The sequence below is a fragment of the Phlebotomus papatasi genome, chromosome 2 (genome assembly GCF_024763615.1).
Source record: "Phlebotomus papatasi isolate M1 chromosome 2, Ppap_2.1, whole genome shotgun sequence".
In the NCBI taxonomy this organism is placed as follows: domain Eukaryota; kingdom Metazoa; phylum Arthropoda; class Insecta; order Diptera; family Psychodidae; genus Phlebotomus; species Phlebotomus papatasi.
Window position 1 is genome coordinate 68,473,891 of NC_077223.1, and position 27,949 is coordinate 68,501,839.

The 27,949-nt window shown below is 33.0% G+C and overlaps 2 protein-coding genes across 4 annotated transcripts in view; one reads left to right on the forward strand and one right to left on the reverse strand.

Annotated features, from left to right (window-relative positions):
- LOC129803999 (CDAN1-interacting nuclease 1) overlaps positions 1 to 27,949 on the forward strand; it is a 70,385-nt gene that overhangs the window by 9,462 nt on the left and 32,974 nt on the right. The window lies entirely within an intron of this gene.
- LOC129804000 (ras association domain-containing protein 9) lies at positions 707 to 27,892 on the reverse strand. Of its 2 annotated transcripts, none has more exons than XM_055850938.1 (5): positions 27,521 to 27,892; positions 8,095 to 8,253; positions 1,824 to 1,956; positions 1,622 to 1,749; positions 707 to 1,544 (listed from the first exon to the last, which is right to left on the reverse strand). In XM_055850938.1, exons 2-5 carry the CDS (start codon positions 8,242 to 8,244, stop codon positions 783 to 785), a joined length of 1,173 nt encoding a protein of 390 aa, XP_055706913.1. In that variant the 5' UTR covers positions 8,245 to 8,253; positions 27,521 to 27,892; the 3' UTR covers positions 707 to 782. The 2 variants fall into 2 exon arrangements, with proteins under 2 accessions (XP_055706913.1, XP_055706912.1); XM_055850937.1 differs by lacking the exon at positions 27,521 to 27,892 and adding an exon at positions 9,311 to 9,924.

Genomic DNA, 27,949 nt, shown 5'->3' on the forward strand with positions numbered 1-27,949 from the left:
CTATTAGGGGTACAAACAAGTTCTCGCTGTTCACCTTTAGATGATGCTGTCAAAATCTGTACATATGGCGGTGTCATAATGATTCTTTATCAATAGTTTGTAATTGGTAGAATCACACACTTTTCTCTACATGAATCGTAGCCTCGCACTTTTATTATTTATTAAAAAAGAAACACTAAAATCACTGAGTATCTTTGAATTTGAAAACAAGTAAAATATGTTTTGGAAAATATGCCATCCAGTCATTGACAGCTCAGCGGTAACATAATTTCGTAGTTTCGCTGCTCACCACCATGAACGCAAAACAGTGTCCTTCACATATATTTGGTAAAGGGTGTTTTTTATGGGAGCTTCTTAAAATTAAGGTATGAAAGATAGGGGTTAATTCAGGCTATAATCCAAGCTTACCTGGTCAGACGGGTAAACAAATGCAGTTAGTACGTTTAGTACAGTTGCTGATTCAACCGACAATGTGTCTATCTTATACACTATTCCAATTTGTACTTTTTGCCGCCAGATGATACTACTCTCGCTGAAAAAGATGTCTTAATTAAGGACTTAATAAGTACTTATTAAAACCTTAATTTAAGCAAAGCTGTTATTAAGAGCATGGTCAATGTCTTTAATTATAGCATTGAGTTAACAACTTTTAAAATATTTTCATTTACGCGGCCTCTCGTAAGTTTAAAAATTTCAAAAAAAGAGATTTCAGCTAATCAAGTAAAAATGCCAAAAAGGTTTTATTTCTCTTGGTAGAAAAGTTCATACAAATATTATGTTTTTCAAACAACTATTGTATCGTTATTATCACAAAATTCACTGATATTGTCGACAAATGTTTGCTCAATGAATAATTTTTTGAACTCATCTTCCCCAAAACCACTGACAACATCACTGTCAATCATCATACTTCTCAGATCTTCAATGATTGAATGTGTCTCTTGAATCTCTAGCTTTGTTTTGAACAGTTCATCTTCCCCTCGGACAATCTCTTCAGTGTATTTCTGCAAATTCTTCTGGACATTATCAATGTGATTTTGGGATTGAGGAATTGGATTGCTGTAAATTTCATTTTGGCGTCTGTATTCGCGATTTTTCACTTCTAAGTGATCAATAAGTTCCTCTTCGCGATGCAAAAGAACTTTGAGATCGTACATCTTGGCCACAATTTCCTTGCGAATCGTATGGAATTGCAGGGAAGCTCTCTTAAATTCTGGAGGAATGGAAAAGTCTGAGAGTTTCTTTGCTGGAGATTTTCCAAAAGAATCAATTTTGTTGCCAACAGAATGAACTCCACTGTCCAAATCATCGCATTCTTCTCCAACTTTGTTCTCTGCTAGAGCTTTGGAAGTGTCTTCTAGGAAAGTATCCAGAAGAATCTTCTTCCCATTTTCCTTTTTCTCATCAAAGGCTTCAAGATGTTCCTGGATGATTTTCCCTTGCTTGAGCACTCTTCCAACTAGTTTCTTCAGTCTTTTGTATTTTTGTTGTTTCTTCGATGTTCTATCTTCAGTTCGTTTGGCAATTTTCAGTCTGAATTTAACCTTTTGTCAGGTCAAAAGCAAAAAAAAAGTTATGTGGATTAGGAATGCAGTATGCAATTAATTTCGTATTTATTCACCTCATTTCTCGCCTCACCCCATGCCTGCCATAAGGGTAGAATCAACGTATCGGACGATAATGGTTGTTCCGCAGAGCGCCATTTTTCCGTTATCACGTAATCATTAAAATCACGCGACGCTGCGACATCTGAAAATACAAAAAAACATGACCAATCTTTAATTTTCTGGTAACATGCTAAAAGGATCTTTTGAGCTAAATACCATTGGGGGTGTTTTTGAGTTCGTCTGCAATTAGGGCTTCAATCAAATCTCGACAAGTTGTGGCTTCATTGATGCCGGAAATGTATCTTGGTTCACCGCATATCCAAATGGGAATCTCATCGTCGGCATCCGGCTAAATTAAAAGAAAGATGAGACATAAAAAATTGGTAACTTACCAGGAAATGGGGTTTTAATACTTAAAACTACTTTCTTGAATTAGTGGTTCTTGTGCTTAAAGGGCAGAATTATATTGATCGCCGTATATTTACTGATGCATTTTCATTGAGTGCACGGATATATTTCTCTTCCGAGAGAAGTAAATAATAAAAAAATACAAGAAAATAGAAGAAATAGGCGATGAGTTGCAAATTACTGTTAAAAAACTGTGCGATTAAAAATTGTTCAATTTAGCCGAGACACAAACTTCTTTCGCTTTTTTTTGTATAATTTTGTTAATTTTACATAAAGTTCCATAAAAATCTAATGATTGCATATTTTTTCGAAATTCCCGAAAAAACTGTGTAAATTTGAGGTAATCTGTGAGATTTTTTATGGTCAATGCGATGGTTACTAGAAATCGTAACAGATCCGTTCACAGGCGAAGTTTGCCGGAGAAAAGGTATTCGAAAATCTATTTCGAAAATCAAAAGACATTTTTACTTCTTGTTTCGTCCGTGTGGTGGCTGAAATCCTGTGCGAACTTAGTTTAAAAATTCGAAATTGAGTTTGAAATCTTCGAACATCAACGACATTTTGTGCAAATTATGTGCCATTCACTATTTCATCAGTTGGATCAGTAATTGTTGTAACTTCCTCATTACCTCATCAGCACTTCTAACAACATGGAAATAGTTAATACAATACAAGAACTGCTGATGAGGTGACGAGGAAGTCACGACAATTGCTGATCCAACTGACGATTTATCAGATAGATTTTTAGAGAATCAAAATCCAACACCTAAAGTTTTCATATCGTTCAAACAAGAAAACCAAATTTGAATAAATCATTGATAAATTATTAATAGTAAAAACAGAATCATGCTAGTCACTCCTCCTAAATCTAACAATTTTACAGCTTACCAATTTATAAATAATTTAAAAAAAGAAAAAAAATACAGAAGAAGTCATTTGAAAGGAACAATGATAGAGGGAATTTAATGGTCAGTGTGATCTTTTACTTAAGCATTATTCACGTGTAATTAAGTATTTAATAAAACAATAAAATAATTTACGTATCCGTAGGTAATCTTCAAATCGTAGGTAATGGTCTTAAAAATTATGGTACCGAATTATAATCTCTATAAATTATGGCATGAAGTTATAGTCATCATTCAGTAATTTAGATAACGAGAAATGTTGTAAAAAGAGAGATAATTTCTTAAATCGGATTTAAAATAGTTTGATGTAATAATAGAAACTTAGCAATATTATAAAGTTTTCTTGTGTCACAGTTAAGATCAATAAAAAATATTTTTGGACTATAATACTTAAATTTTAGTCTGTACAATAGAATCTTCCCATTCACAACTGGAGTTTGATTCTCCAATATGTGTCTTGGATAAAAGGTAAGTGGAATCCTGTTTAAACAAAAATCGTTTATGTTCGAAGATTTAAAGTCAGTTTCGAATTTTTAAATTGAATTTTCGCACGATATGGGGACAGTTTATGAAATGTCACACTATAGGAAGCTGTTGAAAGTATTTGTAGTCAGGGATTATGAGGATAATTGTAATGAAATGAGCCTTTTTTATGAGTACGTTGTTATTTTGATTTTCCCCATAACAAAGAAAAAACAAATATGGGAGACCGGGGTACAATTAGCCAGGGGTAGAAGTAGACAGTGGATTTTTCTCGTTTCCCTTAAAATGTACATTGAGCAAAGTATTTTTTAATGAAAGCAGGAACACATCCCCATATTCCCAGAAATATTTGTAAGTCTGATCCTGTTATCCTACAATTTAGAAGCATTTTTATAAAATGGGTATAAAAGTGTAGTTTGATGTTACAGTTTTTGGTCCAGCATTTGGTTTTCTAAGTTGTTAGTCAAAATGTCATAGTTTTACTTTGTTTCTGGTTTAATAAAGTTAATTAAGAGATATTTTTCACTTGGACAAAAGGCAAGGATTTTAGAGCTTTGAACTATACTGTTTCATATAGCCAATAACCTAATGCTACTTATGAAACATAAAAATATTAGACAAATCTTATCATTTTTTCACAAATCATTTGCTGGCTAAAAGTACCCCGGTCTCACCTATATTTTGGCACTCAAAACACTTCGAAATTCCAATAGGTCATATAGTTCAGTCACAAGAAGTACAAATGTCTTTTCTTTGGCTTTCGAAATCGATCTTCAAAGTTTTTCAACTCTAGCTGTAGAAGAAGCAAATAGGAAAAAATAATCTAATATTATTGAATTGATATCATTTTTGGCTTTATCCTCAGATCTATATATAACGAACAGCATATACTTAAAGTAAATAATAAATTAGTGTTGTGAAAAACATATAGTTTTTGTTTGTTGAACTCCACAATTTGTGTTATTGATTCTCTAAAAATGTCCTTGATGTTCGAAAAATTGACACAGAAGTTCGAATTTTCAAATTAAATTTTCTCAAGAACCCAGCAAAACTTCGATCTGCAATTCTGCACTTTTGAAATTTTAACGTTTCTTGTCATTCAATCGGATACTTCGTATGGCTTCGGGATAGTCGTGCGACTTCGTGAGCATCGTGAATTTTTTTCGTGTTTTCTAACCATTTCCTTCCCCTTCGTATTTTCTATTTTATGGCTGATTTAATAATATTGTATTATAACATTATAATAATATTGTAAAAAAAAGAGAGTATTCACGTAAAATTGTTGAATAAAAATTGAATTTTAAATAAATTGAAATACATATTTTTATGTAGTTAAAATAATGTTTAGAAACATTAGAAAGGGTAGAAGAAATGTAGAAATCATCTAAATACTCTAAAGAAATTCTGCCGATAATTTTTAAATTTTCTATAGAAATTCTGCAGAAAATTCTGCAGAATTTTCATACAACGATCGGATCCACCTTAGAACAAAATTCTGCAGAAATTCTGCTGATTTTTCGGCAATTAGTAATTCAAATCTGACGAATTTCTGCAGAATTCTGCAGAATTTGCCGGGTGGGAAGTTGCGAATATTTATGAAATACCCGTCAAATCATTGCTCTACCTGCCGATTTTACTCGGAGGTTTTTTGAATTTTAACGGTATATTCTAGTACATTCAGAGAAAATCTGCAGATTCTCGGCAGAATTTCTCCCTAGAAAATCTGCATAACCTCCATTACTTCACAAAAATATTGTTGATTTATGAAGAAACTGTAGAAGTTATAAAGAAAATTGTATGCTCTGCTTAACAAGCATTACCGAGTACACATTTTAGATAAGTAAAAAAACTGCGAGCAAAAATACTAATTTCTTAAAAATCACCAATCGAATGATACAAAAACACGAAATTTTGGTCGACACTCTGTTTAAAGTTTTCACTTCACTTTTCTCTACTTGTAACACGGCGTCGCAGAATTCTTTATTTTATATAAACACCGTGATATCACTAAGAATAACTCTATAGAATTTTGCAAACTTCAGTGAAAAATTTTTCCATCTCTTCTGACACATCTTGTCTGGAAAGTCTGGAATGTAGAAAAAATCTACAGAATATCTACAGAAATTCATCAGAGATTCGTCATAAATCTGCCGAAATATTCTGACGAATTTTGTCCCAAGCCCAAATAAAATTCGTAAGAATATCTACAGAATTTATCTGCAGATATTCTGTAGAGGTGTAGATTTTCTCTACAGAAATCTTAAAGATATCTGCAGATATTATTTGACGGGTACTAAAATAACTAAATTAGAAAGCTGTTACAAGGGTTACTAACGGTCATGAGGTCATGAGAGGAAATATGTATAATGATGCAGGAATACTATGAGTGTCGTTGCTTTGTTTAACCACAGTCATAATTTTTCCAAGTGTACGGTAAGATGGGGTAATTTGTAATCATGTCTGATATGGAACTGTGAGATTTCCTAACAGGTTTAAATGGCAAAAGGAAAAAAAAAACGACGAAGAAGTACTCTCGAATGTAAAGTCTTGTATGTCTTTGTTTTTCTTTTTGAATATCGGAAACAGTGAAAAAAAAAATTCAAAATTCCAAAATAGACATGATTCCAAATTACCTCATCTTACCCTAGAAATCGAAGATCGGTTTTACTATTCAAAAGGTATATTATTATATGATTTCTTGATCATAGTTCAAATTTTCTTGAAACCGAAAAAGTTTTCAGTTCACTTTGTTGTGTCTGAGATCAATGCAACAAACTGAAAAATTCAATTTGAAAATTCGAAATTCGATTTAAATTTTTTGATGTTCAACGATAATAATACTAAATTAAGCGATAAATATTAAACTACACTTAAGAAATTTAGGCGTTTTTCTCATGAAAAATAAAAATTAAATTTTTGTCTTTGGTGCATTTTCCCGTTCGCCATATTTATTTCGATATTTTCCTCAGCTAATTTTCGGCTATTTTTAAATAATCAAATATCGGGTGTGAACAGGCACAAGAATATAGTGAACGAAACTGGAGTTTCATAGTTTAAAAGTGTTGGCTAAAAAGTAAATGGCTTTCATTTACACAAAATGCCATCTAGAACAAACTGATCATGCTCTGCACGGTCCTAAGCTTTATAATGACCAAATTTTTCCTATATTATTCAACAAATGTGACTCATCGCACACAGATATTTCGAAAAATGTTTTGAAAATATATTGCGGAGTCTTATTCAGAAACATATGAAAAAATTAATCATTATGAAGCTTGGGAGAGTGCAAAGCATGGGCTTGGGCCCCTATGTTCGAAAAATCGTATAAAATTAAGAATTTTTAAATTTAGCGCAAGGGTATGAAAATTTATGAAATTATACACTAATAAGCCGTTGAAGGATTTGCTTAATGATTAAATGGGGATTTATATTGAAAATAAATATAAATAGACTTCATTGCTTTGATATTTTTGACAAGAAAGATGATAATTTTAATTGTCGATATCGAAGACACTTCGAAATTCGAATAGTGTGTGATAATCATTACGTTCAGTAATAACTTTCTTGATTTGAAAGCTCTTTTCGATTGAAATTCACACTGCACCAATCCGAAGATATATCATTAAGAACTTACTTAAAACCCCGTGAAAAAATCGAAAATTTAAATGAAAGGGTTGTACAAAAGTGAATAAGTTCAGAAGAAGGTAATTTATTTTAATGAAATTAAAATTCAAGCATTCTTTCATTCGGAAATTCTACAAAACTACATAAAAATTTACTTTTTGCAGCAAATGTTTGTGACTGTTGTTGATGATTAAAGTATCAAGAATACCGGAAATCGAAAATTCGAAATGGAAGAACAGTAAGCGCTAAACCGGCGGTTATGTGAACTTGGACTCGAGACTTTCGGTTGACTTTCGAATAAGTTTCGCTCGGCTTTTTCTTTTCGAAAGTTTATTGTTATTATTGAGCAAAGTCAATGAGACTTCTTGTGAAATCATCAAGAAGTTATTATTTATTTTTCGAATTTAGAAACCGATCGTGGAATTTTGGAAAATTTTGAGTTATATTGTGGTGTAATTTTCTGAAAAAATGTAGGGGAAAGTACCCTCCCTTCGAACGTTAATGCCTTTGAATAATATGAATTTTTTTGACTTTTCCTAAGAGACTTACACATTTTTATCATATAATTTTGAATAATTGATAATAATCTAACTAATATTTTCATAGAAATGTGTTAGTCTTTTAGCAAAACTAAAGGAAAATTCACATTATTCGAAGGCATGAACGTTCAAAGGCAGAGTACTTTTCCCTAATGTTGCTTGTAATCCGTCTGTTATAGTATTTAGAGGCCAAACAGTTAGTAATAGCGACGTAGGGTCTTTGGGTATATCCGGTATATCCTTCCTTCAATAAATTGTTGATTCTTTTATCATTTAAATTACTCTAATAATTTTAGAAAACTATTTATAGCTTTTTAGTGATATTTTCTTAATTTTCAACAAAAAGTTTTCACTAAAAAAATTATTATTCAGAAAAGGGATATTGTGTCTTGTAGGAGAGTTTGTCGAAATACAGTCACATAGGGAATGATATTTTTCCCCTCATTGTCAATCATTATGCAAATCAGAAGGCACACAAAATGTGTATAAAAGAGGGATATATAAGCAAGGTGTATAAACTATTTTTACCTGAATGGCTGTAGTTGAGGTGCATATTGATTTTCTCCTCAATGGACTTTCTTTTGGCCGGCCATGGGGTAAAATTGGACTGTAGCGACTCAAGTCTGAGGCTGAATCAACGACGTTTTCGTGTAATAATGTTGAGTTTTGCGGCGCCATTTATCAGCACTAAAATATTTAATCAATAAAAGCGAGGGGTTAGTTTGTATATAGTAGACTTATGATGAGGTGAGGGGTGAGCTTGGGGAGGTCTAATAGCAATTTCTCAACCAAAGCTCTGCAGCACGAAAGGTTCGTATTATGTGTTGGAAAGTACAGTGATTTTTGAGAACGATAAACTAATTTCATGTACAGAGCTCGAGCTAATCTAACTACCTTTATATATATGGCGTCTCGTTTTCTTTTCAAACTATTATACTCGCTCTAGCTCCATTTTTTTTACACCCGCGTCTTTCGAAGTCCACCCTCTGAGGCTAAACACGCCTCTGTTGGCGGGAAATAACACGCGGAGTGGAAAGGTGTATTAGAATTAGCATTGATTTATACCAACCATCCGCAGTATAAATTTACCACCCTATTTTGCTACCTCCTGTGAGACGCCGAAATGTCTTGTAGGTGGGTAGAGACTATTAATTTTTCACTCTAGACAAAAAGTCATTCATCAATTTATGTGTTCTTTGCCAATTCTTTCCGCCATTAAATAACCTTGATTGCATCAAATGGAAGAATACTCGTTTCCACGAAAAGTTTTATCAATAACTTATTCTTATCCTCGGTGAATAACAAAAAAAAGGTCCTTGCCATGGTAATTTTTCGTGTACGTCTTTTCTAGAATAATTTGTTTTTTTTCGGTTTGAGATGTAAATTTTTGGGTGTTTTTAGTTAAGGATCTCTTATTATGATGATGCTGGTAAATTGTCAAACGATGGCACCAAAGGATCCACAGATACTTTACAATTAAACTGTGAATTCTCCCAGTGCCAAGGTTCTCCAATCTCATGTTGATTTTTAGGTCCTTATATTTCAAAAAAAAAATCAAAATTAATGCCTAAAAGTATCAATAAATACCGAAAATGTGTCAATAACGCCCACACAATTTTTCACTTTAAAATGAATTTTGGTAACCATCCAAACTGAATGGTGACAAAAATAGAACTAAACAGTATAGGTTTCAGGGACTTGAAGAGGTATAAGGTCAAAAAAACAAATATTATAATTTACTTACGGCCTGCAATTGATTTCTCCCAATATCGCCCACACGGAAAACTACCCCCTAATTCAAACACTGTTTTGTCCCATTTGAATTATTGATAGAAATCACCTCTTTTTTTGGTCTCTAATTTCACGATAATGATAATCTTTAATAAGAAAAATGAGGGTAAGAAAAATCCTCATAGTTTCACAAAGAAAAATAAAAAACAATTTTGGAATAAAAAAGAAACCACGTTCTCAAGCAAAGAACTTCAAATGCGATTGAAGGAGTTCTTTGTGGAATAAATTGGCGAACTCTGTCGTGAGTCCGTTCACGGAGTGCCCTGGTACAGTCGAGAGGGCCAAATGAAGCCCTCGGGCGTTTGGTGAGAATCGCGGGTGCCAGAAGAATTGTTTGGCGATGTGTTGCTAAAGTAACTATATCCTAGTGTTTTGCCACTGGAGTATCCTTGACAACTCCACCAAACGACTCTCGGGGCTTAGGTTGGAGAGAAGTGAAAAAAAAACTATTTAACAAAAATACATATACACTCGCAATAGGGGGGATGGGTGTGGAGGACTTAGCGTGACTGAATTGAGGAGCCATATTGGGTTGGAGAATATCCATCTACCTCACCATCTCGCGACTCGCGTGCGATAGATTTCAATTTTTCTAGTGGTTTATGGCCTGCGAAATTTTCATAACGAACCGGGTTTTGTTATGCAATTTAGACAGGGTATAAAAGGCCTTTGAAGAATTGCTTAAGTCTCAAATGGCCTTTTGGGATGTTTATTTGGAGTACATGAAGCATACGCTTCATGGAAACTCAACGAATCCTTCGTTTGAATTTTTAAAAATTTGCGATTTTGTCGCCACAGGCGGTGATGGAATAAATCTTGAAAGTTATGAAAAGTTGAAAAAGAAAAACTTATTCTATTTAGAGATAGGGTAAGTGGACCAAATTTCGGCATAGTTGCACGCAAGCGTCAAAGTTTCAAGTTTGAAATGTAATATTCTTAATACAAATTGTTTTTTTTATTCCTTCTTCTTAAGGAGTGTTGCTTGGAACCCTTAGACAGTTTTTTCTTTATTTACACTAAAATCATTCTTAAAACATTTTAAAATGAATAAAAATGTAAACATAGCTTTGGTGTCCTATTTCGGCCACCTTTATTCTCATAGTTCCTTGGCCTTCGAAAATTCTTCCAATGTCTTTTTCACGTCATCTCGTTTGTCGAAGCTATATTTTTTGCTATTCTTTTGCATTGTATAATCTCTAGAGTATGTAAAAACTAAAAATTTATACTAAAAATTCGAGGAACAAAAAAAGGTGACCGGAATTGCAAGCTGGCCGGAATTTGGCAGACTTACCCTATACGAAAAATTCTGAGAACAAGAAAAAATAAGTGTTTATCAGTAAATTATTTAGAAAATAGATATAATTATTGTATAAGTATATCTTAGTTAAATATTTAAATATTTAGTGTGAAAATGAAATATTTCCAATTCCGAGTAAATCTCGTCTACTCTCAAAAAATATCTTGTAAAAAATTATGTAAAAATCTTGTCAAATAAGTTAATTTATATGAAAAAGTAACAAGATGTTTGGCTGCTCTCGTCTCTATAAGTTTATTTGTTATTAAATTTTTTGTTATTTTCCATAAGATATCTTGTTAGAACCAAATCACCAAGAGTATTACATACTCCCTTTGTCCCAAAAAAGTCGTACGTTGGGACATATTTTGAGATTAAAGAAATATTTTCTTGGATTTTTTTTGTTGCAGAAAGACCCATTATTTTTAGTGATATTACCCGATAAAAACAACTTTTCTCTAAATAAAAATATTTCCCAAACGTACTATTTTTTTGGGACAAGTGAAGTAAGATTCTTGTAAAAGTTTTTTCGAAGTCTGGTTTTTATTTGAATTTCTCTATGGATGGCGTTGCAAAACAGATAGATTTCTCTTTCATTTTAATATTTTTCTTTAAAAACGATCATAAAATAAGTTTTCCAAAATTATTTATCAATTTGGTGGAAATACTGATCACGATTTTTATGTTTTATGTTAGAAATTATGCACCGAAATTCCGTTTATGGGAACTGGTCAAATAGGACTTTACAAACTATTCCCGACAAAAAATCGTTTTTTTTTGTGAATAAAAAAACGAATTTTAACAATATTTTTACAAGATCTTGTATAAAAAGTGTAAAAATTGTTATAGATACGGTTTCAACAAGATATTTTGTTTAAAGGGAAAATAATCTTTATAAAAATCTATGGAATTTGGGGGTAACTAAACATCTTGTTACTTTTTTTTATTGGTCAACAATATTTTACAAGATTTTTACCCACGATTTTTAACAGTTAATTTTGAGATTGGAATATTTTTTAATTCCGTAGTCGTATTTTCATTTCGAAATAGTTTGTTAACATTTTTCACATAGGGTTATGTATTTTAAAACAAGCAATTAGGCTCTAATTTACTATAGTTTTTTTTAGTTGAATAGTGATTCTTAATCGTTGAAGTTCTTCGTAGAATTTAGAATAATAATTAAGTAAAACTAATACGAGTAAAAAATCTTTAGATTTCAAACAAATTCTTGATCAAATTTATCCATATATTGAATGACATTTAAATAAAAAAAAACTGTACAGCTTTGAGAAGGTCTATTGTATAAAACGTATGTAGGGGAAAGTACTCTCCCTTCGAACGTTCATGCCTTCGAATAATGTGAATTTCTTTTACGTTTCTTAAGAGATTTCCTCATGGTTGTTACATAATTACCAGTATCAATAATTGATAATAAGCTAACTAATATTTAATAGAAATGTTTAAGTCTCTTAGGAAAACTTAATGAACATTCACATTATTCGATTTGATATGCAGTAATCACAATTGTATATAATTCATAATTCGAAAATATCGTAATATTGAAAAAAAAACCCTTTTATTGGAAATCAAATATAGTAGAATCATTTGGGGTATCAATCCTATAGACCCTATAGTATCTATGAATTCATATATAGGTCTTGTTCGTTAAAATCCAATATCTGATTTAAAAATATTGCAGTGTTGACAACTACTTCATATTACTGTATCAGTTCCCATTATTTATACTGTTAACACTAAACCTACTGACGACAACTGTTCTTGGTTGTTTTCCCTATAGAGTGTTCGGTCATATGACAGATTGCGGTAGGAAGGATACTCAACAAACTTCTCTTGGAAAAGAGGAAAAACTTAAAATTTAGACACTGAAAAATATATTACATGAATATTTTGCAAAATCCATATAGTTTGATAGCGGCATTTGTTCCGTTTAAATAGGGTAAATGTGCCAAATTCCATCCAGCTTGCAATTCCGGCCACCTTTTTTGTTCCTCGATTTTCCATGAATTTTTAGTTTTTGCATACTCTGGAGATTATACAATGCAAAAAAGAGAACAAAAAATATCGCTTCGATGAGGAAGATGATCTGAAAAAAGCATTGGAAGAATTCCGGAGGAGAAAGGAACTATGAGAATAAAGGTGGCCGGAATAGGCTACCAATGCTACGTTAACATTTTTATTAATTTTAAAATGCATTAAGAATGATTTTAGAGTAAATAAAAACAATAAACTGTCTACGAGATTCCAAGCGACACTTCTTAAAAAGAAGTAATAAAAATATAAAATTTGCATTAAAAATATTACATTTCAAACTGGAGATTTTGGCGCTTGCATGCAACTTATGCCGAAATTTGGCGCACTTACCCTATGTGTTAATTTTAAAAAGTTTTTAAACTACTCTTGGTAGGTTTAGTGTTATTTTATTATTATTTTTATTAGTATTTATTTATTTAGTCACAAAAAATAGGATTAAGTAGTATTCTCGCAATATAGAGGAGTACCATTATAGCCTTTGACCCTTTAATGACAAAAAAATTACTACGACTAATTAAAGTCATTTTTTGTATTTTTTTTATTTTAAATTTTTTAGGCGTTTATTACCTTCAAATCAAAGAGTTCTGAAGGATAGGTTTGTTTTAGAAATATGAAGTTTTTTTTATAGACTTATTTGTCCTTATTTGTCGAACGTTTAAGAGTAGAATCACATTGGCAATAAAATGCTCGCCGTAGCCTCGCCGTATTTCGTTAATTTACGCATTTTCATTGCAATTCTTACGCAAATTCTCGATTACCGTATTACCTTAATCTCATACTCGGTGGCACTAGGTGAAAATAATATAAGAAAATTGAACAAATAAAACGTAAATGCGATAAACGGTGAGCAAAACAAACTGTAAGAGAAATTAATCGTGTGAGATAAGGTAATACGGTAATCGAGAATTTGCGTAAGAATTGCAATGGCAATGCGTAAATTAACGAAATACGGTGAACATTTTACTGTTAATGTGATCCTGCCCTAAATCTTCAGATCCTGATAAATCTGATAAGAGCGGGAAACTCTTTACCGCACTCTTTTTGTTAAACAAGTTGCTTTATACAACGCACTTCCCCGTGAGGTTCGTGACTCTCGTTTGGGAATTCAAAGGCATTTCCAGACTGGGTTTCTCTAATATCTTTGCTTTCTTCATCATCTCTTCCTCAAATTTAGTATTGGTCCATTTTTCCTCACATTCTTTTTTTCTTATTTTTTCTTTTGTTTTTCCCTGCCACGCAATTATGAGAGGATTGTAACCTATTTTTCGTGGTATTTCAATAAACTTAAACTTAAACTTACATAACGGATTAAGTGGTAGAATGTTCGCTCTATGATGTAGGTGTTTTAAGTTCGAATTTTCTTTAGGTCACTAGAAATTTTCTACCACTTAACCCGCTTAACCCTTTAAAAGGACGATTGGGTCACCGGTGACCAAAAATGAATTTTTTCCTACGATCGTCTAAAGTTATACTTTGCTCTAAAAAGTCAAAAAAAGTGATTTTTTCTGATCCCCGATTTTTGACCTTCTCGTCCTTAAAGGGTTAACCCTTTCAGGACGAATAAGACACCGATGTCCCTAAAATAAAAAAAAAATCGCACTATATGGACAAAATTACTTTCGAAAGTCACAAAAACTATTTTTTTTTTGTTTTTGGAACACCGGTGTCCCACTCGTCCTTAAAAGCTTAAAGGTGCTTGGATTTATTCAGTAAGCTGAACTTAACTTAATCCCACAATGCTTGGATTTGACTAGCCTATTCCCTTATTAGGATATGCAATTATGAGCTTTCGCTTTTTTTGCTTTAGAAATTTTCCTAGCGAAAAGGCATAGTTATAAGGTGTTGTACCTACGTTATCACTAATAAATATTAAAAAAAGGACAACGACCATAAAAAAAACCAACGTAAACACTTCAATGTTTCTTAAAGTTTCATGTTAGACTTGCTCAATTTTTGTAAATTTCGTGTAAAATATGAAATTTTAACCTCATAGCTGAGATCATTATGACGTTGTAAAAACGCGAAGGAGTGTAAAAGTATACACATATAGTGAAGAGTGTAGAATAGTGCTCTGAAGGGGGTGAGGTATGAAAGAAGGGGAGGAAGAATAGCAGACGTGGGTGCGCATTTTCACCTGTTCTCCCTCATACTACATCATCTCTCTTTTTTCGGCTCTTTCTATGCCATCAACACTATGTAACATTTGAACGGCAAACGCGCAAAAGAATCACCTGTAAATCCCGCACGCACACAGAAGTCACTATTTAGCTATATATAGGATGGTATGGAAAACTTGTAAAATACAATTAGACTGGGTTGGAAGATTGTTAAATCGAAATAGCAACATAATTTTGTTGTCCTTCCACCGCTCGCGCCAAAAAGTTTCGTGTCACATTGGAAAAGACACCCAATTCTTTTGGCTATGTATGTTTTCTCTGTGGTTGAGAAAAGGCGAGCTTTTACCTTCTCCCTTGGGTGTTTATGTGCCTTCTTGTGGGTGTTGGCGGTTTCCACAAAAAAAAAGAAAGAATGAGAATGACGCTAAAAGGGGAGGATGAGTGACGATTTAATAGTGAGGGTGGTGAATGGGAGGGTGTATTGCTAAGCACGAAAAGGTAAAATATGAAAAAATTATACTACAAGTTACAAAAAATGGCGATCTAGAAACATGCACAAACCCTCCCCATTTTTTTTTGTCGTTTTTTCACATAAAAACCAATTCTCATTCCAATGACTTTTCCACATTTCCAACCCCACGAACACACATAAACCTCGAGGAAAAATACAAGAAAGCATATTTAACGATTTCAGCAATGACGAATGAAAAATTTTCCACCCAAAACACCCACCCCCCATTGCCTCCAATTTGAAAAAGTCAGAAAGAAAACCACCATTATAGATTGAATTCAAAATCCATCACAATGTAATTTACGAATTAAAACCATCCTCATACTTGCAATATGCATTAAATTGCTAGAAATTAAAAAAAAAGAGGTTTAACCTACAAGTTATTCAATTAAAGGTGAACTTATTGAAAATTCTATTTAAAATACAACATTTAAGGTGGCAACCAAGTTTCCAAGAAGCGTCCCAATGTCTGGACAGGAAGGTATGACTGTAAGGTAATTCTCGGAATTTACCCATAGAAATAATTTAAATTAAAGCAAGAGGGATAAAATGCTCAGGGAAAATTTACATTTGTTGGAAATTGCACTGCATAAGGAAATGGATAATTGTTAGTGAACAATTTTGAATACTAAACTTTGTCGTACATATAAGTATTTGTCAGGATAGAAAAGCGTCAAGAAATTTAGATATAGTTTTAAATTCTATTATTGACTTTATTTGCTGAAACATATCATAACTATTTATCCTTATGATTCTGGGGATAGAATAATTTTAAATTTGAGTTTTTATTTTAAATTTCATTGAATGCTTTCGACTTATGATGTGATTTTACTTATTCTATATTGGTACAGTATACAGTAATTTGATGGGAGTAGTACACTCAAATGTGCTAATCCGGGCACTTCGCTATCTGGATCGTTTATGACTAATTCACTTAAAATTATATTTTTTTTTATTTCTGTAATATATTCACTACAGTAACATAATAGAACTATTCAAGTTTGAGAAAAAGCAAAAATAATATTTTTATCCATTAAATAAGTGAGTGTAATCGACTCATTTCATTCTTGTGCCAGTTGGGTTCTTAACTAAAAATTTTCTAACAGTGATATTTTCACTAATGACAGCTGGTTGATTGAAAACATTTATTGTTTTTTCCTTGTGAAAAAAGTATCTTAAATCCAAAGGTTTAATTAAAAGTGAATTAGCGAAAAGGCGACCCAGTTAGTGCATGCTGACTTATTTCAGTATTATCATTATTTTATAAATTTTCTTTAATATTGTTGATAATTTTTTTTATATTATGTTTCTGAATGAAACAGTGAATAATTCTATGGATTTAGAAGAAGTAAAAAAGAATTTCATCAGTCCAAAAACAAGCGTTTAACTTTAAATAGCACTCTACGGAAAACGATCCAGTTACTCCACCTTACTATAGACGTAAAGACTAATAGATTGAAAATCCTACATAAGTTTCAAATGTTATTACGGATGTTACACTAGCGATGTATGCATTTGTTATGAATAAAACTATAAACAACTATTTATGAAAATTATTCATAAATTAAATTAATAATTGAAATCCTTGATTGTACCAAGAATGCGGCGGTTGCTGACTTATTAAAACCTGACTCATTCGAAAAACGGAAACCGAATCATGAATCGGTTAAGGTAAATGAAGTATGTATCGATCACACGAGGGCTGAATCATCACTCCAAAATAAAATGATTATTTAAAAATTATTCGGTGTTACACATTTTTTAAAACATTTTTTTGCAATTAATAAAAAGCAACGATCAATTTAATAAAAAGTTTTATTTTGGGGTGACAGTCCAACCTTCATGGTCGTTTCATGCTTTACTGTAACATATGCTATTTTACTTTCAATTTTAAATTTAAGGACATTAATTGCTGATTCGTATTCTCTGATAAAGATCTTCAATTTTAAAGCGTCAAATTTCTTGAGTCTTTCAAGTTTAAATGTAACAAACTTCACAAAAACGGAGAATTATGAAAATGTTAAACACCTTTAAGATTTATTTAATTTAACCTTTGAAAGACGATTGCGTCACCAGTGACCCAAAAATGAAATTTTTCCTATGACCTTTTAAAGTTGTGTTTTGCTCTAAAAAGTCAGAAGAAATTATTTTTGACCTTACGTCCTTAAAGGGTTAAACCTTTTAGCCATTTAGGGACGAGTGGATCATCGGTGTGCCAAAAACAAAAACAATTTTTTCTGACTATATACACGACAAAAAAATCTACTTCGTAGCAAAAAAGAGGGTGGCAAAGCGTTCATGTCTTTGCAAGCTACTCTAACTCCCGTCCCGAGAAGGAACACAACCTTATGTTCCTTTTCGCAAATTTTCTTGGATGTAAATAAGATTAACGTCGATTTAAATTCGTTTATAAATCATCATAAAAGGATCTTGAAATTAAGAATTGTTTAAGAAGACGGTACTTAGGGGAAAGTGCCCATGCTTTACACGGTTCGCAGCTTTACAATGACTCAATTTTTCGTATGTTTTTCAATAAATGTGACTCATTTCATCCATATTTTAAAAACTAGGGGAAAATGTCTTGTTTTAAAATATATTGCAGAGTCGCATTTATTTAGAAACATAGGAAAAATTTAGTCATTATAAAGCTTGGGACCGTTCATAACATGGGCACTTTTCCCAAAATAATCATTAACATATTAATTGAATAATCTAAGATGGCTGTTTTTCTGGTGATAGGTGGCGACGTCGACATGATCAGCTGGACTACCTTCAAAACATATCCAAAAAAGAACGAAATCGCTAGGGCCAATTTTGAGCAAACTTAGAAAATAGGGAATATATAGGAAACGCATAAAGGGGGGTAAAGAAAAGATTAGCTTCGAGATTATATCATTTTAGGAAGGTTACTGAAATCCGTTAGTCGATATGTCTTACCGTTTGAGTTTTATGGTTGTATTTTGGTAGAATTTTAAAAATACAGTAGATTCTCGCTAATTCGTCTTTTTTTAAGATCGGGCTACTTTTTAATTCGAGCAGCAGTTAAATTTGAAAAAAGTTTATCGACATTTTTTAAGTTTTCGAATGTAGATAATACAGTGGGACCTCGATTGAGTCAATCTCCATTAGAGCCAATAGCTATTTTTTTACTCTACGGACTCCGATAGAGTCAGCTTGGACCCAAATTGACTCCGATAGAGTCAACTTTTCTTATATTATTGAACTAATAATATTATATGATTTTATATGATCTTTTCGAAATAAAAACCAGTCTTATTGTGTATATTGAACACAAGAAAAAATATTTATGTAAGGATATGGAAATTTTGTGATAAAATTCGTAGGTATATTAACCGTGTAATCCTTTTCGAACAAAATAATTTTCTTTACGTGATTTTTTAATTTAAAATATCAGTATCTCAAAAGAAAATTTGAATCAAAAACAAAAATAAGCAACAAAAAATTAAAATTTTTAAGCAAAAAAAATGTAAGTAAATTCATCAAAAAGAAATTGCCTGCGGTTATGCAAATTTTCTTGATGTATAATGCCATTTCGCGCATTTTTACGGTCCCGAAAATGTGCATAATCCCGGGTCTGAATGTATTTACTAATAATAAAAGTATTTTTAAAAATCATTCCTAAATCTCCAACTTTTTCCTAAACACAAGACTCTTTTGGGCCAGAGGATATAGCATTTATGGATTAATTTAATAAAATATTCTACTATCGCGCTGAATTTATCAATGATCTAGTAAAAACATAAAATAGTAGTCAAAATTTCACATTTTAATTGATTTTTTCGGACCCCAATAGTGTCATCGAATCCAATAGAGTCAACATGCCTGGAAATACATAGTTGACTCTATCGAGGTTCCACTGTATTTTGAAATTTGGCATGTTGCGTCTTAAGGCCTCTACACATTGGGAGCAATTTTCGTCAAAAATCGCATTTTTGACAAAATTTTGACGTTTCTACCTGCAACAGTGCGGACGATTTCCTTCAAAAGAGCAATTTTTGATGAAAACTGCTAACAATGTGTAGACACCCTTAGTTATGATGTGATTTTTCATTATAAAGAGGGTTTCATGGAATTTAACATAAATACGAAATTGTAAACTTAATATTATTATGCGGAAGAACAAAAAATCGTTGCATTTCAAAAAATTTGATGCCCGAATTTCTTTCTAATTCGGGTGACATTCGGTCCGAAGATGCCCGAATTTAAGAGAGTCTACTGTATGAAGTTTCGAGTTTTCTGTCTGTTCGTCTGTGGGTCCGGTCGCTACTACGCTTAGAGACCAAACGATTAGAGATGGAGACTTGGGACCTCCGCATAAGTTGATCCTGCGACCATTAACATACCCCTCATTTCCCCCACCACTCCCCTTCCCCTTCAAAGCCATGATTTTTCTGGGTTTGCTCACAAACGCGTCGTGCGATTTTTTTTTTCATTTTTGGATATGTGTTAGAAATTATCCAAGCGGACATTTCATCTTTATACGAAAATACCTTTGAATCTTTCCTATACACTGACAAGGGAAGGTCTCGGACCTTCGGACGAATTTCTTTATGAAACTTTGCATATTACCTAATTTGGGCACGAGAAATACGATGGTGATAGTAAGAAACCTTGCAATTTGTTGTGTCACCCGTTACAGGGGGGGTGTTTGGGGGACAAAATTCACATTTTTGGCTGTAGGAGCCAGAGGGTTGGAGATAGCGACTTGGGGTCTTCGGGTGACCCCCCCATAACTTGACCTTGGGAATCTAAATATGACCTTCATTTTCCCCCCACCCCTCCCCTTCTCTTAAAAAACGTGTTTTTTGGGATATTTCGAAAACTACTCATCCGATAGGTTTCATTGTCGGATATGTTTTAGATGTCGTCCAGATGGATATTTCGTCCATACATACCAATGACCTTGAAATATTCCTTGATGTCATTTTTCAAGGTCAAATGTATTACGCATAAAATATTCATTTTTTTCAATCAATTTTATCAAAGTATGATTTCTTAATAACACTAATTTATTGAATAATGAATATAAACCTCTTTAAGCCACTTTAATGCCATTGACACGTTTTTGACATTTATGTATACTTCAATTTTTAAAATATCATTTTAAAAATACTTTATGTCTACCAAATTCTAATATTGAGCATTGACTGTTTTACTGAAGTAAGACATTAAGGTAATGAAATTTTCATGAAATTTGTGAAATTTATGAAATTTTATGAAAGTTATGAAAATTTACTGGATTATGTTTTAACGATTGTTGATCAATAATTTTAATTTTATAACAAGGATTATAATATGTAAATGAAATGAAATCTTACATATTAGAAGAAAAACAACATCTGTTACGACAATTATGTATTCAATTTCAAGTATATAAAGACCTACATGCAATAATGAACAAAAAATGCTATTTTATGGCAGGCTTTACTTACAAAAAAAATTTTAAAGTCACACAAGACATCTTTAGAAAAACTACGCAGATCAATCATAAAACGGTAAAAAGTATATTTAGAACATGTACAGTTCAAGTATAAAACGATTAACCCTGTGCTACAAATAGCTCAAGAATAAACTGGTTAAAGAAAATGCTAAAAATACGCACAGCTTAATCATAAAACGTTAACTGTGCTTAAAATCACACACATCAAAATCATAAAACGGTAAATGTGCTTAAAATCATGCACAGATCAATCATAAAATGGTCGAGATTGCGCTTAAAATCACGCACACCTCAAACATAAAACGGTTAAGATTGCTCTTAAAATCACGCAAAGATCAATCATAAAACAGTAAATAAGCTAAAAATCACGCACAGATCAATCATAAAAAGGTAAATGCGCTTAAAATCACGCACAGCTCAATCATAAAACGGTAAATTTGCTTAAAATCACGCACATCTAAATCATAAAACGGTAAAGGTGCTCAAAATGACGCACAGTTCAATCATAAAACGGTAACCGCACTTAAAATCACGCACAGCTCAATCATGAAACGGCAAATGTGCTAAAAATCACGCACAGGTTGATCATAAAACGGTAAATGCGCTTAAAATCACGCACAGCTCAGTTATAAAACGGTAAATGCGCTTAAAATCATGCACAGGTCGATCATAAAACGGTAAATGCGCTTAAAATCACGCACAGCTCAATCAAAAAACGGTTAAGATTGCGCTTAAAACCACGCACACTTCAATCATAAACCGGTAAATGCGCTTAAAATCACGCACAGATCGATCATAAAACGGGAAATGCGCTTAAAATCACGCACAGTTCGAACATAAAACGGTAAATGCGTTAAAAATCACGCGCAGCTCAATCATAAAACGGTAAATGCGCTTAAAATCACGCACAGCTGAATCATGAAACGGTTAATATTGCGCTTAAAGTCACGCACAGATCAATAATAAAACGGTTAATGCGCTAAAAATCATGCACAGCTCGATCATAAATCGGTAAATGCGCTTAAAATCACGCACAGCTCAATTATAAAACGGTAAATGCGCTTAAAATCAAGCACAGCTCAATCAAAAAACGGTTAAGATTGCGCTAAAAATCACGCACACTTCAATCATAAACCGGTAAATGCGCTTAAAATCACGCACAGCTCAATCATAAAACGGTAAATGCGCTTAAAATCACGCACAGCTCGATCATAAAACGGTAAATGCGCTTAAAATCACGCACAGTTCGATCATGAAACGGTAAATACGCTTAAAATCACGCACAGCTCAATCATAAAACGGTTAAGATTGCGCTTAAAATCACGCACAGGTTGATCATAAAACGGTAAATGCGCTTAAAATCACGCACAGGTTGATCATAAAACGATAAATGAGCTTAAAATCACGCACAGCTGAAACATGAAACGGTTATTATTGCGCTCAAAATGACGCACATCTCAATCATAAAACGGTAAATGCGCTTAAAATCACGCACAGCTCAATCAAAAAACGGTTAAGATTGCGCTTAAAACCACGCACACTTCAATCATAAACCGGTAAATGCGCTTAAAATCACGCACAGATCGATCATAAAACGGGAAATGCGCTTAAAATCACGCACAGTTCGAACATAAAACGGTAAATGCGTTAAAAATCACGCGCAGCTCAATCATAAAACGGTAAATGCGCTTAAAATCACGCACAGGTTGATCATAAAACGATAAATGAGCTTAAAATCACGCACAGCTGAAACATGAAACGGTTATTATTGCGCTCAAAATGACGCACATCTCAATCATAAAACGGTAAATGCGCTTAAAATCACGCACAGCTCAATCAAAAAACGGTTAAGATTGCGCTTAAAACCACGCACACTTCAATCATAAACCGGTAAATGCGCTTAAAATCACGCACAGATCGATCATAAAACGGGAAATGCGCTTAAAATCACGCACAGTTCGAACATAAAACGGTAAATGCGTTAAAAATCACGCGCAGCTCAATCATAAAACGGTAAATGCGCTTAAAATCACGCACAGCTGAATCATGAAACGGTTAATATTGCGCTTAAAGTCACGCACAAATCAATAATAAAACGGTTAATGCGCTAAAAATCATGCACAGCTCGATCATAAATCGGTAAATGCGCTTAAAATCACGCAAAGTTCGGTCATGAAATGGTAAATACGCTTAAAATCACGCACAGCTCAATCACAAAACGGTAAATGCGCTTAAAACCACGCACAGTTCAATCATAAAACGGTAAATGTGCTCAAAAACAAGCACAACTCGATCATAAAAGGGCAAGTTCGCTTAAAATTACGCACAGTTTAATCATGAAACGCTTAGGACTGCGCATAAAAAATCGCATAATTTTAAGCGCATTCACCGTTTTATGATCGAACTGTGCGTTATATCAAGCGCATTCACAGTTTTATGATTGAACTGTGCGTGATTTTAAGCGTACTTACCGTTTTATGATTAAGCTGTTCGTGATTTTAAGCGCAATCTTAACCGTTTTATGATTCAGCTGTGCGTGATTTTAAGCGCATTTACCATTTTGTAATCGAGCTGTGCGTGATTTTAAGCGCAATAATAACCGTTTTATGATTCAGCTGTTCGTAATTTTAAGCGCAGTCTTAACCGTTTTATGATCTAGCTTTGCGTGATTTTGAGCGCAATCTTAACCGTTTCATGATTCACCTGTGCGTGATTTTAAGCGCATTTATCGTTTTATAATCGACCTGTACATGATTTTAAGCGCATTTGCCGTTTTATGATCAACCTGTACGTGATTTTAAGTGCATTTATCGTTTTATGATTGAGCTGTGCGTGCATTTAAGCGCAATCTTAACCGTTTCATGATTCAGCCGTGCGTGATTTTAAGCGCATTTACCGTTTTGTGATCGAGCTGTGCGGGATTTTAAGCGCAATCTGAACCGTTTTATGATTCAGCTGTGCGTGATTTTAAGCGCATTTACCATTTTGTAATCGAGCTGTGCGTGATTTTAAGCGCAATAATAACCGTTTTATGATTCAGCTGTGCGTAATTTTAAGCGCAGTCTTAACCGTTTTATGATCTAGCTGTGCGTGATTTTGAGCGCATTTTTCTTTTTATGATTCAGCTGTGCGTGATTTTAAGCGCATTTACCGTTTTACGATCGAGCTGTGCGTGATTTTAAGCGCAATCTTAACCGTTTTATCAACTGTGCGTGATTTTAAGCGCATTTACCGTTTTGTGATCGAGCTGAGCGTGATTTTAAGCGCAGTCTTAACCGTTTTATGATTCAGCTGTACGTGATTTTAAGCGTATTTACCGTTTTATGATAGAACTGTGCGTGATTTTGAGCGCATTTATTTTTTTATGATCGAGCTGTGCGTGATTTTAAACGCAGTCTAAACCGTTTTATGATTCAGCTGTGCGTGATTTTAAGCGCAATCTCAATCGTTTTATGATTGATCTGTGCGTGATTTTAAGCGCAATCTTAACCGTTTTATGATTGATCTGTGCGTGATATTGAGCGCAATCTTAGCCGTTTTATGATTCAGCAGTGCGTGATTTTAAGCGAATTTACCGTTTTATGATAGAACTGCGCGTGATTTTAAGCGCTTTTTCCGTTTTATAATCAAGATATGCGTGATCTTATGCTCATTTATCGTTTTATGATTGATCTTTGCGTGATTTTAAGAGCATTTTACCGTTTTATGATTTTGATGTGCGTGATTTTAAGCACAGTTAACGTTTTATGATTAAGCTGTGCGTATTTTTAGCATTTTCTTTAACCAGTTTATTCTTGAGCTATTTGTAGCACAGGGTTAATCGTTTTATACTTGAACTGTACATGTTCTAAATATACTTTTTACCGTTTTATGATTGATCTGCGTAGTTTTTCTAAAGATGTCTTATGTGACTTTAAAATTTTTTTTGTAAGTAAAGCCTGCCATAAAATAGCATTTTTTGTTCATTATTGCATGTAGGTCTTTATATACTTGAAATTGAATACATAATTGTCGTAACAGATGTTGTTTTTCTTCTAATATGTAAGATTTCATTTCATTTACATATTATAATCCTTGTTATAAAATTAAAATTATTGATCAACAATCGTTAAAACATAATCCAGTAAATTTTCATAACTTTCATAAAATTTCATAAATTTCACAAATTTCATGAAAATTTCATTACCTTAATGTCTTACTTCAGTAAAACAGTCAATGCTCAATATTAGAATTTGGTAGACATAAAGTATTTTTAAAATGATATTTTAAAAATTGAAGTATACATAAATGTCAAAAACGTGTCAATGGCATTAAAGTGGCTTAAAGAGGTTTATATTCATTATTCAATAAATTAGTGTTATTAAGAAATCATACTTTGATAAAATTGATTGAAAAAAATGAATATTTTATGCGTAATACATTTGACCTTGAAAAATGACATGAAGGAATATTTCAAGGTCATTGGTATGTATGGACGAAATATCCATCTGGACGACATCTAAAACATATCCGACAATGAAACCTATCGGATGAGTAGTTTTCGAAATATCCCAAAAAACACGTTTTTTAAGAGAAGGGGAGGGGTGGGGGGAAAATGAAGGTCATATTTAGATTCCCAAGGTCAAGTTATGGGGGGGTCACCCGAAGACCCCAAGTCGCTATCTCCAACCCTCTGGCTCCTACAGCCAAAAATGTGAATTTTGTCCCCCAAACACCCCCCCTGTAACGGGTGACACAACAAATTGCAAGGTTTCTTACTATCACCATCGTATTTCTCGTGCCCAAATTAGGTAATATGCAAAGTTTCATAAAGAAATTCGTCCGAAGGTCCGAGACCTTCCCTTGTGAGTGAGAGAAATCCGAAAGAGTTAAAATAACATTCCGGAAATGTTAATTTTACCATGAATTGATGATCCGAAATCGGTGTAAATATTATGCTTTTTAGGTGTATTAGGGGTTAAAGTTACCCTTTTTCATGTTAATTTTACCATTAAAAAGGTGTAAAATTAACATTAAAAAATGTTGATATATTTTTACACATAAAAAGTGTTAAAATTATGAGGAAACGAGTTAATCGCACCCTCTTTTTTCTCAGTGTAATAACGATTTTTCAAAGCCAAAAGTCAAAATGTTTGGTCTCTTTGGAAAATCTTGGAATGTCCAATAAAACTGAATCGGTAATGAAGCGCTTCATAAGCGATATGTATGGATTTTTTATTCGAAATTCAATTGTATTACTCTTAACTTATTTTGTTCAATATTTTGAGTGATTTATGAATTGGTTCAAATCGGTTGTGAACCGGTGGTCGACCGGTTATGAACCGATAAGTCATTTTTTGTTTGAAAATCAATTCTATTGCTCTTGAAACTATTTTAACGGATCTTTTGAGTGACCCAGCAAAACTTCGATCTGCAATTCTGCACTTTTGAAATTTTAACGTTTCTTGTCATTCAATCGGACACTTCGTGTGGCTTCGGGATAGTCGTGCGACTTCGTGAGCATCGCGAATTTCTTTCGTGTTTTCTAACCATTTCCTTCCCCTTCGTATTTTCTATTATGGCTGATTTAATAATATTGAATTATAACATTATAATAATATTGTAAAAAAAGAGAGTATTCACGTAAAATTGTTGAATAAAAATTGAATTTTAAATTAATTGAAATACATATTTTATGTAGTTAAAATAATGTTTAGAAACATTAGAAAGGGTAGAAGAAATGTAGAAATCATCTAAATACTCTAAAGAAATTCTGCCGATAATTTTAAAATTTTCTATAGAAATTCTGCAGAAAATTCTGCAGAATTTTCATACAACGATCGGATCCACCTTAGAACAAAATTCTGCAGAAATTCTGCTGATTTTTCGGCAGTTAGTAATTCAAATCTGACGAATTTCTGCAGAATTCTGCAGAATTTGCCGGGTGGGGATTTGTAAATCGGTTTAAATCAGTTGCGAACCGGTAAACATTAAATGATGTGAAAGTTCTTTCGAGGCAGCATCTAAGTCGCGAGTTTGAGAACTTTGTAAAGCCTGGGACACTTTGGCACCCCTTTTATTTAAAAAAGAAGAATATCCATATTTTTCCAAATTCCTCATACGTGAAGTTAATAAAAAGTTTGACAAAAACTGAAACCTCAAGAAATGAATCCTCGAAAATTCCTCTTTTCTGTGAGAATTAATAATTGTTGTTCTATCCAAACATCGATGTTGGAAAATGAATACCCCTGTGCAATATGAAAAATATCCCTTACAGGTCTTATAGATATATAATGAGCCTTATTAACATAAATTATTCAAAAGCCGGCTTGTTATTCAATTTTCGCTAGAAGTATTTTACAACTAGAAATATTTAATAGCTTCCGCACTTTTATTTCACTTCTAACACTTTCAGCACAAACCATATACAACACTTATTATCAGATAATTGTTATTTCTACCCTTTTGGGGTTAAAATATGCTTTTAAAATTTAAATGTCAATCATTTTGCAAGGGATACAATGGCATTTTTTGGAGTATTCAACAAAGGTCAGAGATTTTGAGGTGTCACCTCATATTCTTTTTTTTAGAATTAGCCAAAAATAGATTGACTTTTGTGTGATTCAGGAAAAAAAGAGTTTCTTTTGTCCCATTCCATGTGGGATGTTTCAAAAAAAAAATCTTTCATATGTGTTGTTTAATGTGTATGGGGATCTATTTCACGAGCTGGGAAACAAACAATAACTCACCTCATCACTTCCGGAGTGCTCCGGAGAGTCACAAAAGATTCCAATTACTGGGATAGAAGCCCGAAACTTTAATTGACGGTGACGCAATGTGAATTAGCGGTTTGGTGTGATATGTTAACTGAACTCTTTGTTGGGCTAAATCTGTGAAGCACTATATCTTTGGGGGGAGTCTTTCGTGGAGTCTTTTTTTTAAGGAGTTATCTTGACACTCGATGGCAATGTGTGAGGGTGGTTTTGGACTGAAGGTTGCCGTGGTATTTTGTCAGGTCAAACACCAAAACAGTACTGGCGGTTCTGATGGACTAAATAGTGGCTAAAGGTGATAGTTTGACGGATTACAAGCGCGACTGAGTGGACGATGGTGTAACGAACAGTGTGAGACCTATGGTTTGAATTAAATTTCAGGCCCAGGTAAAAGAGGGAAAAAAA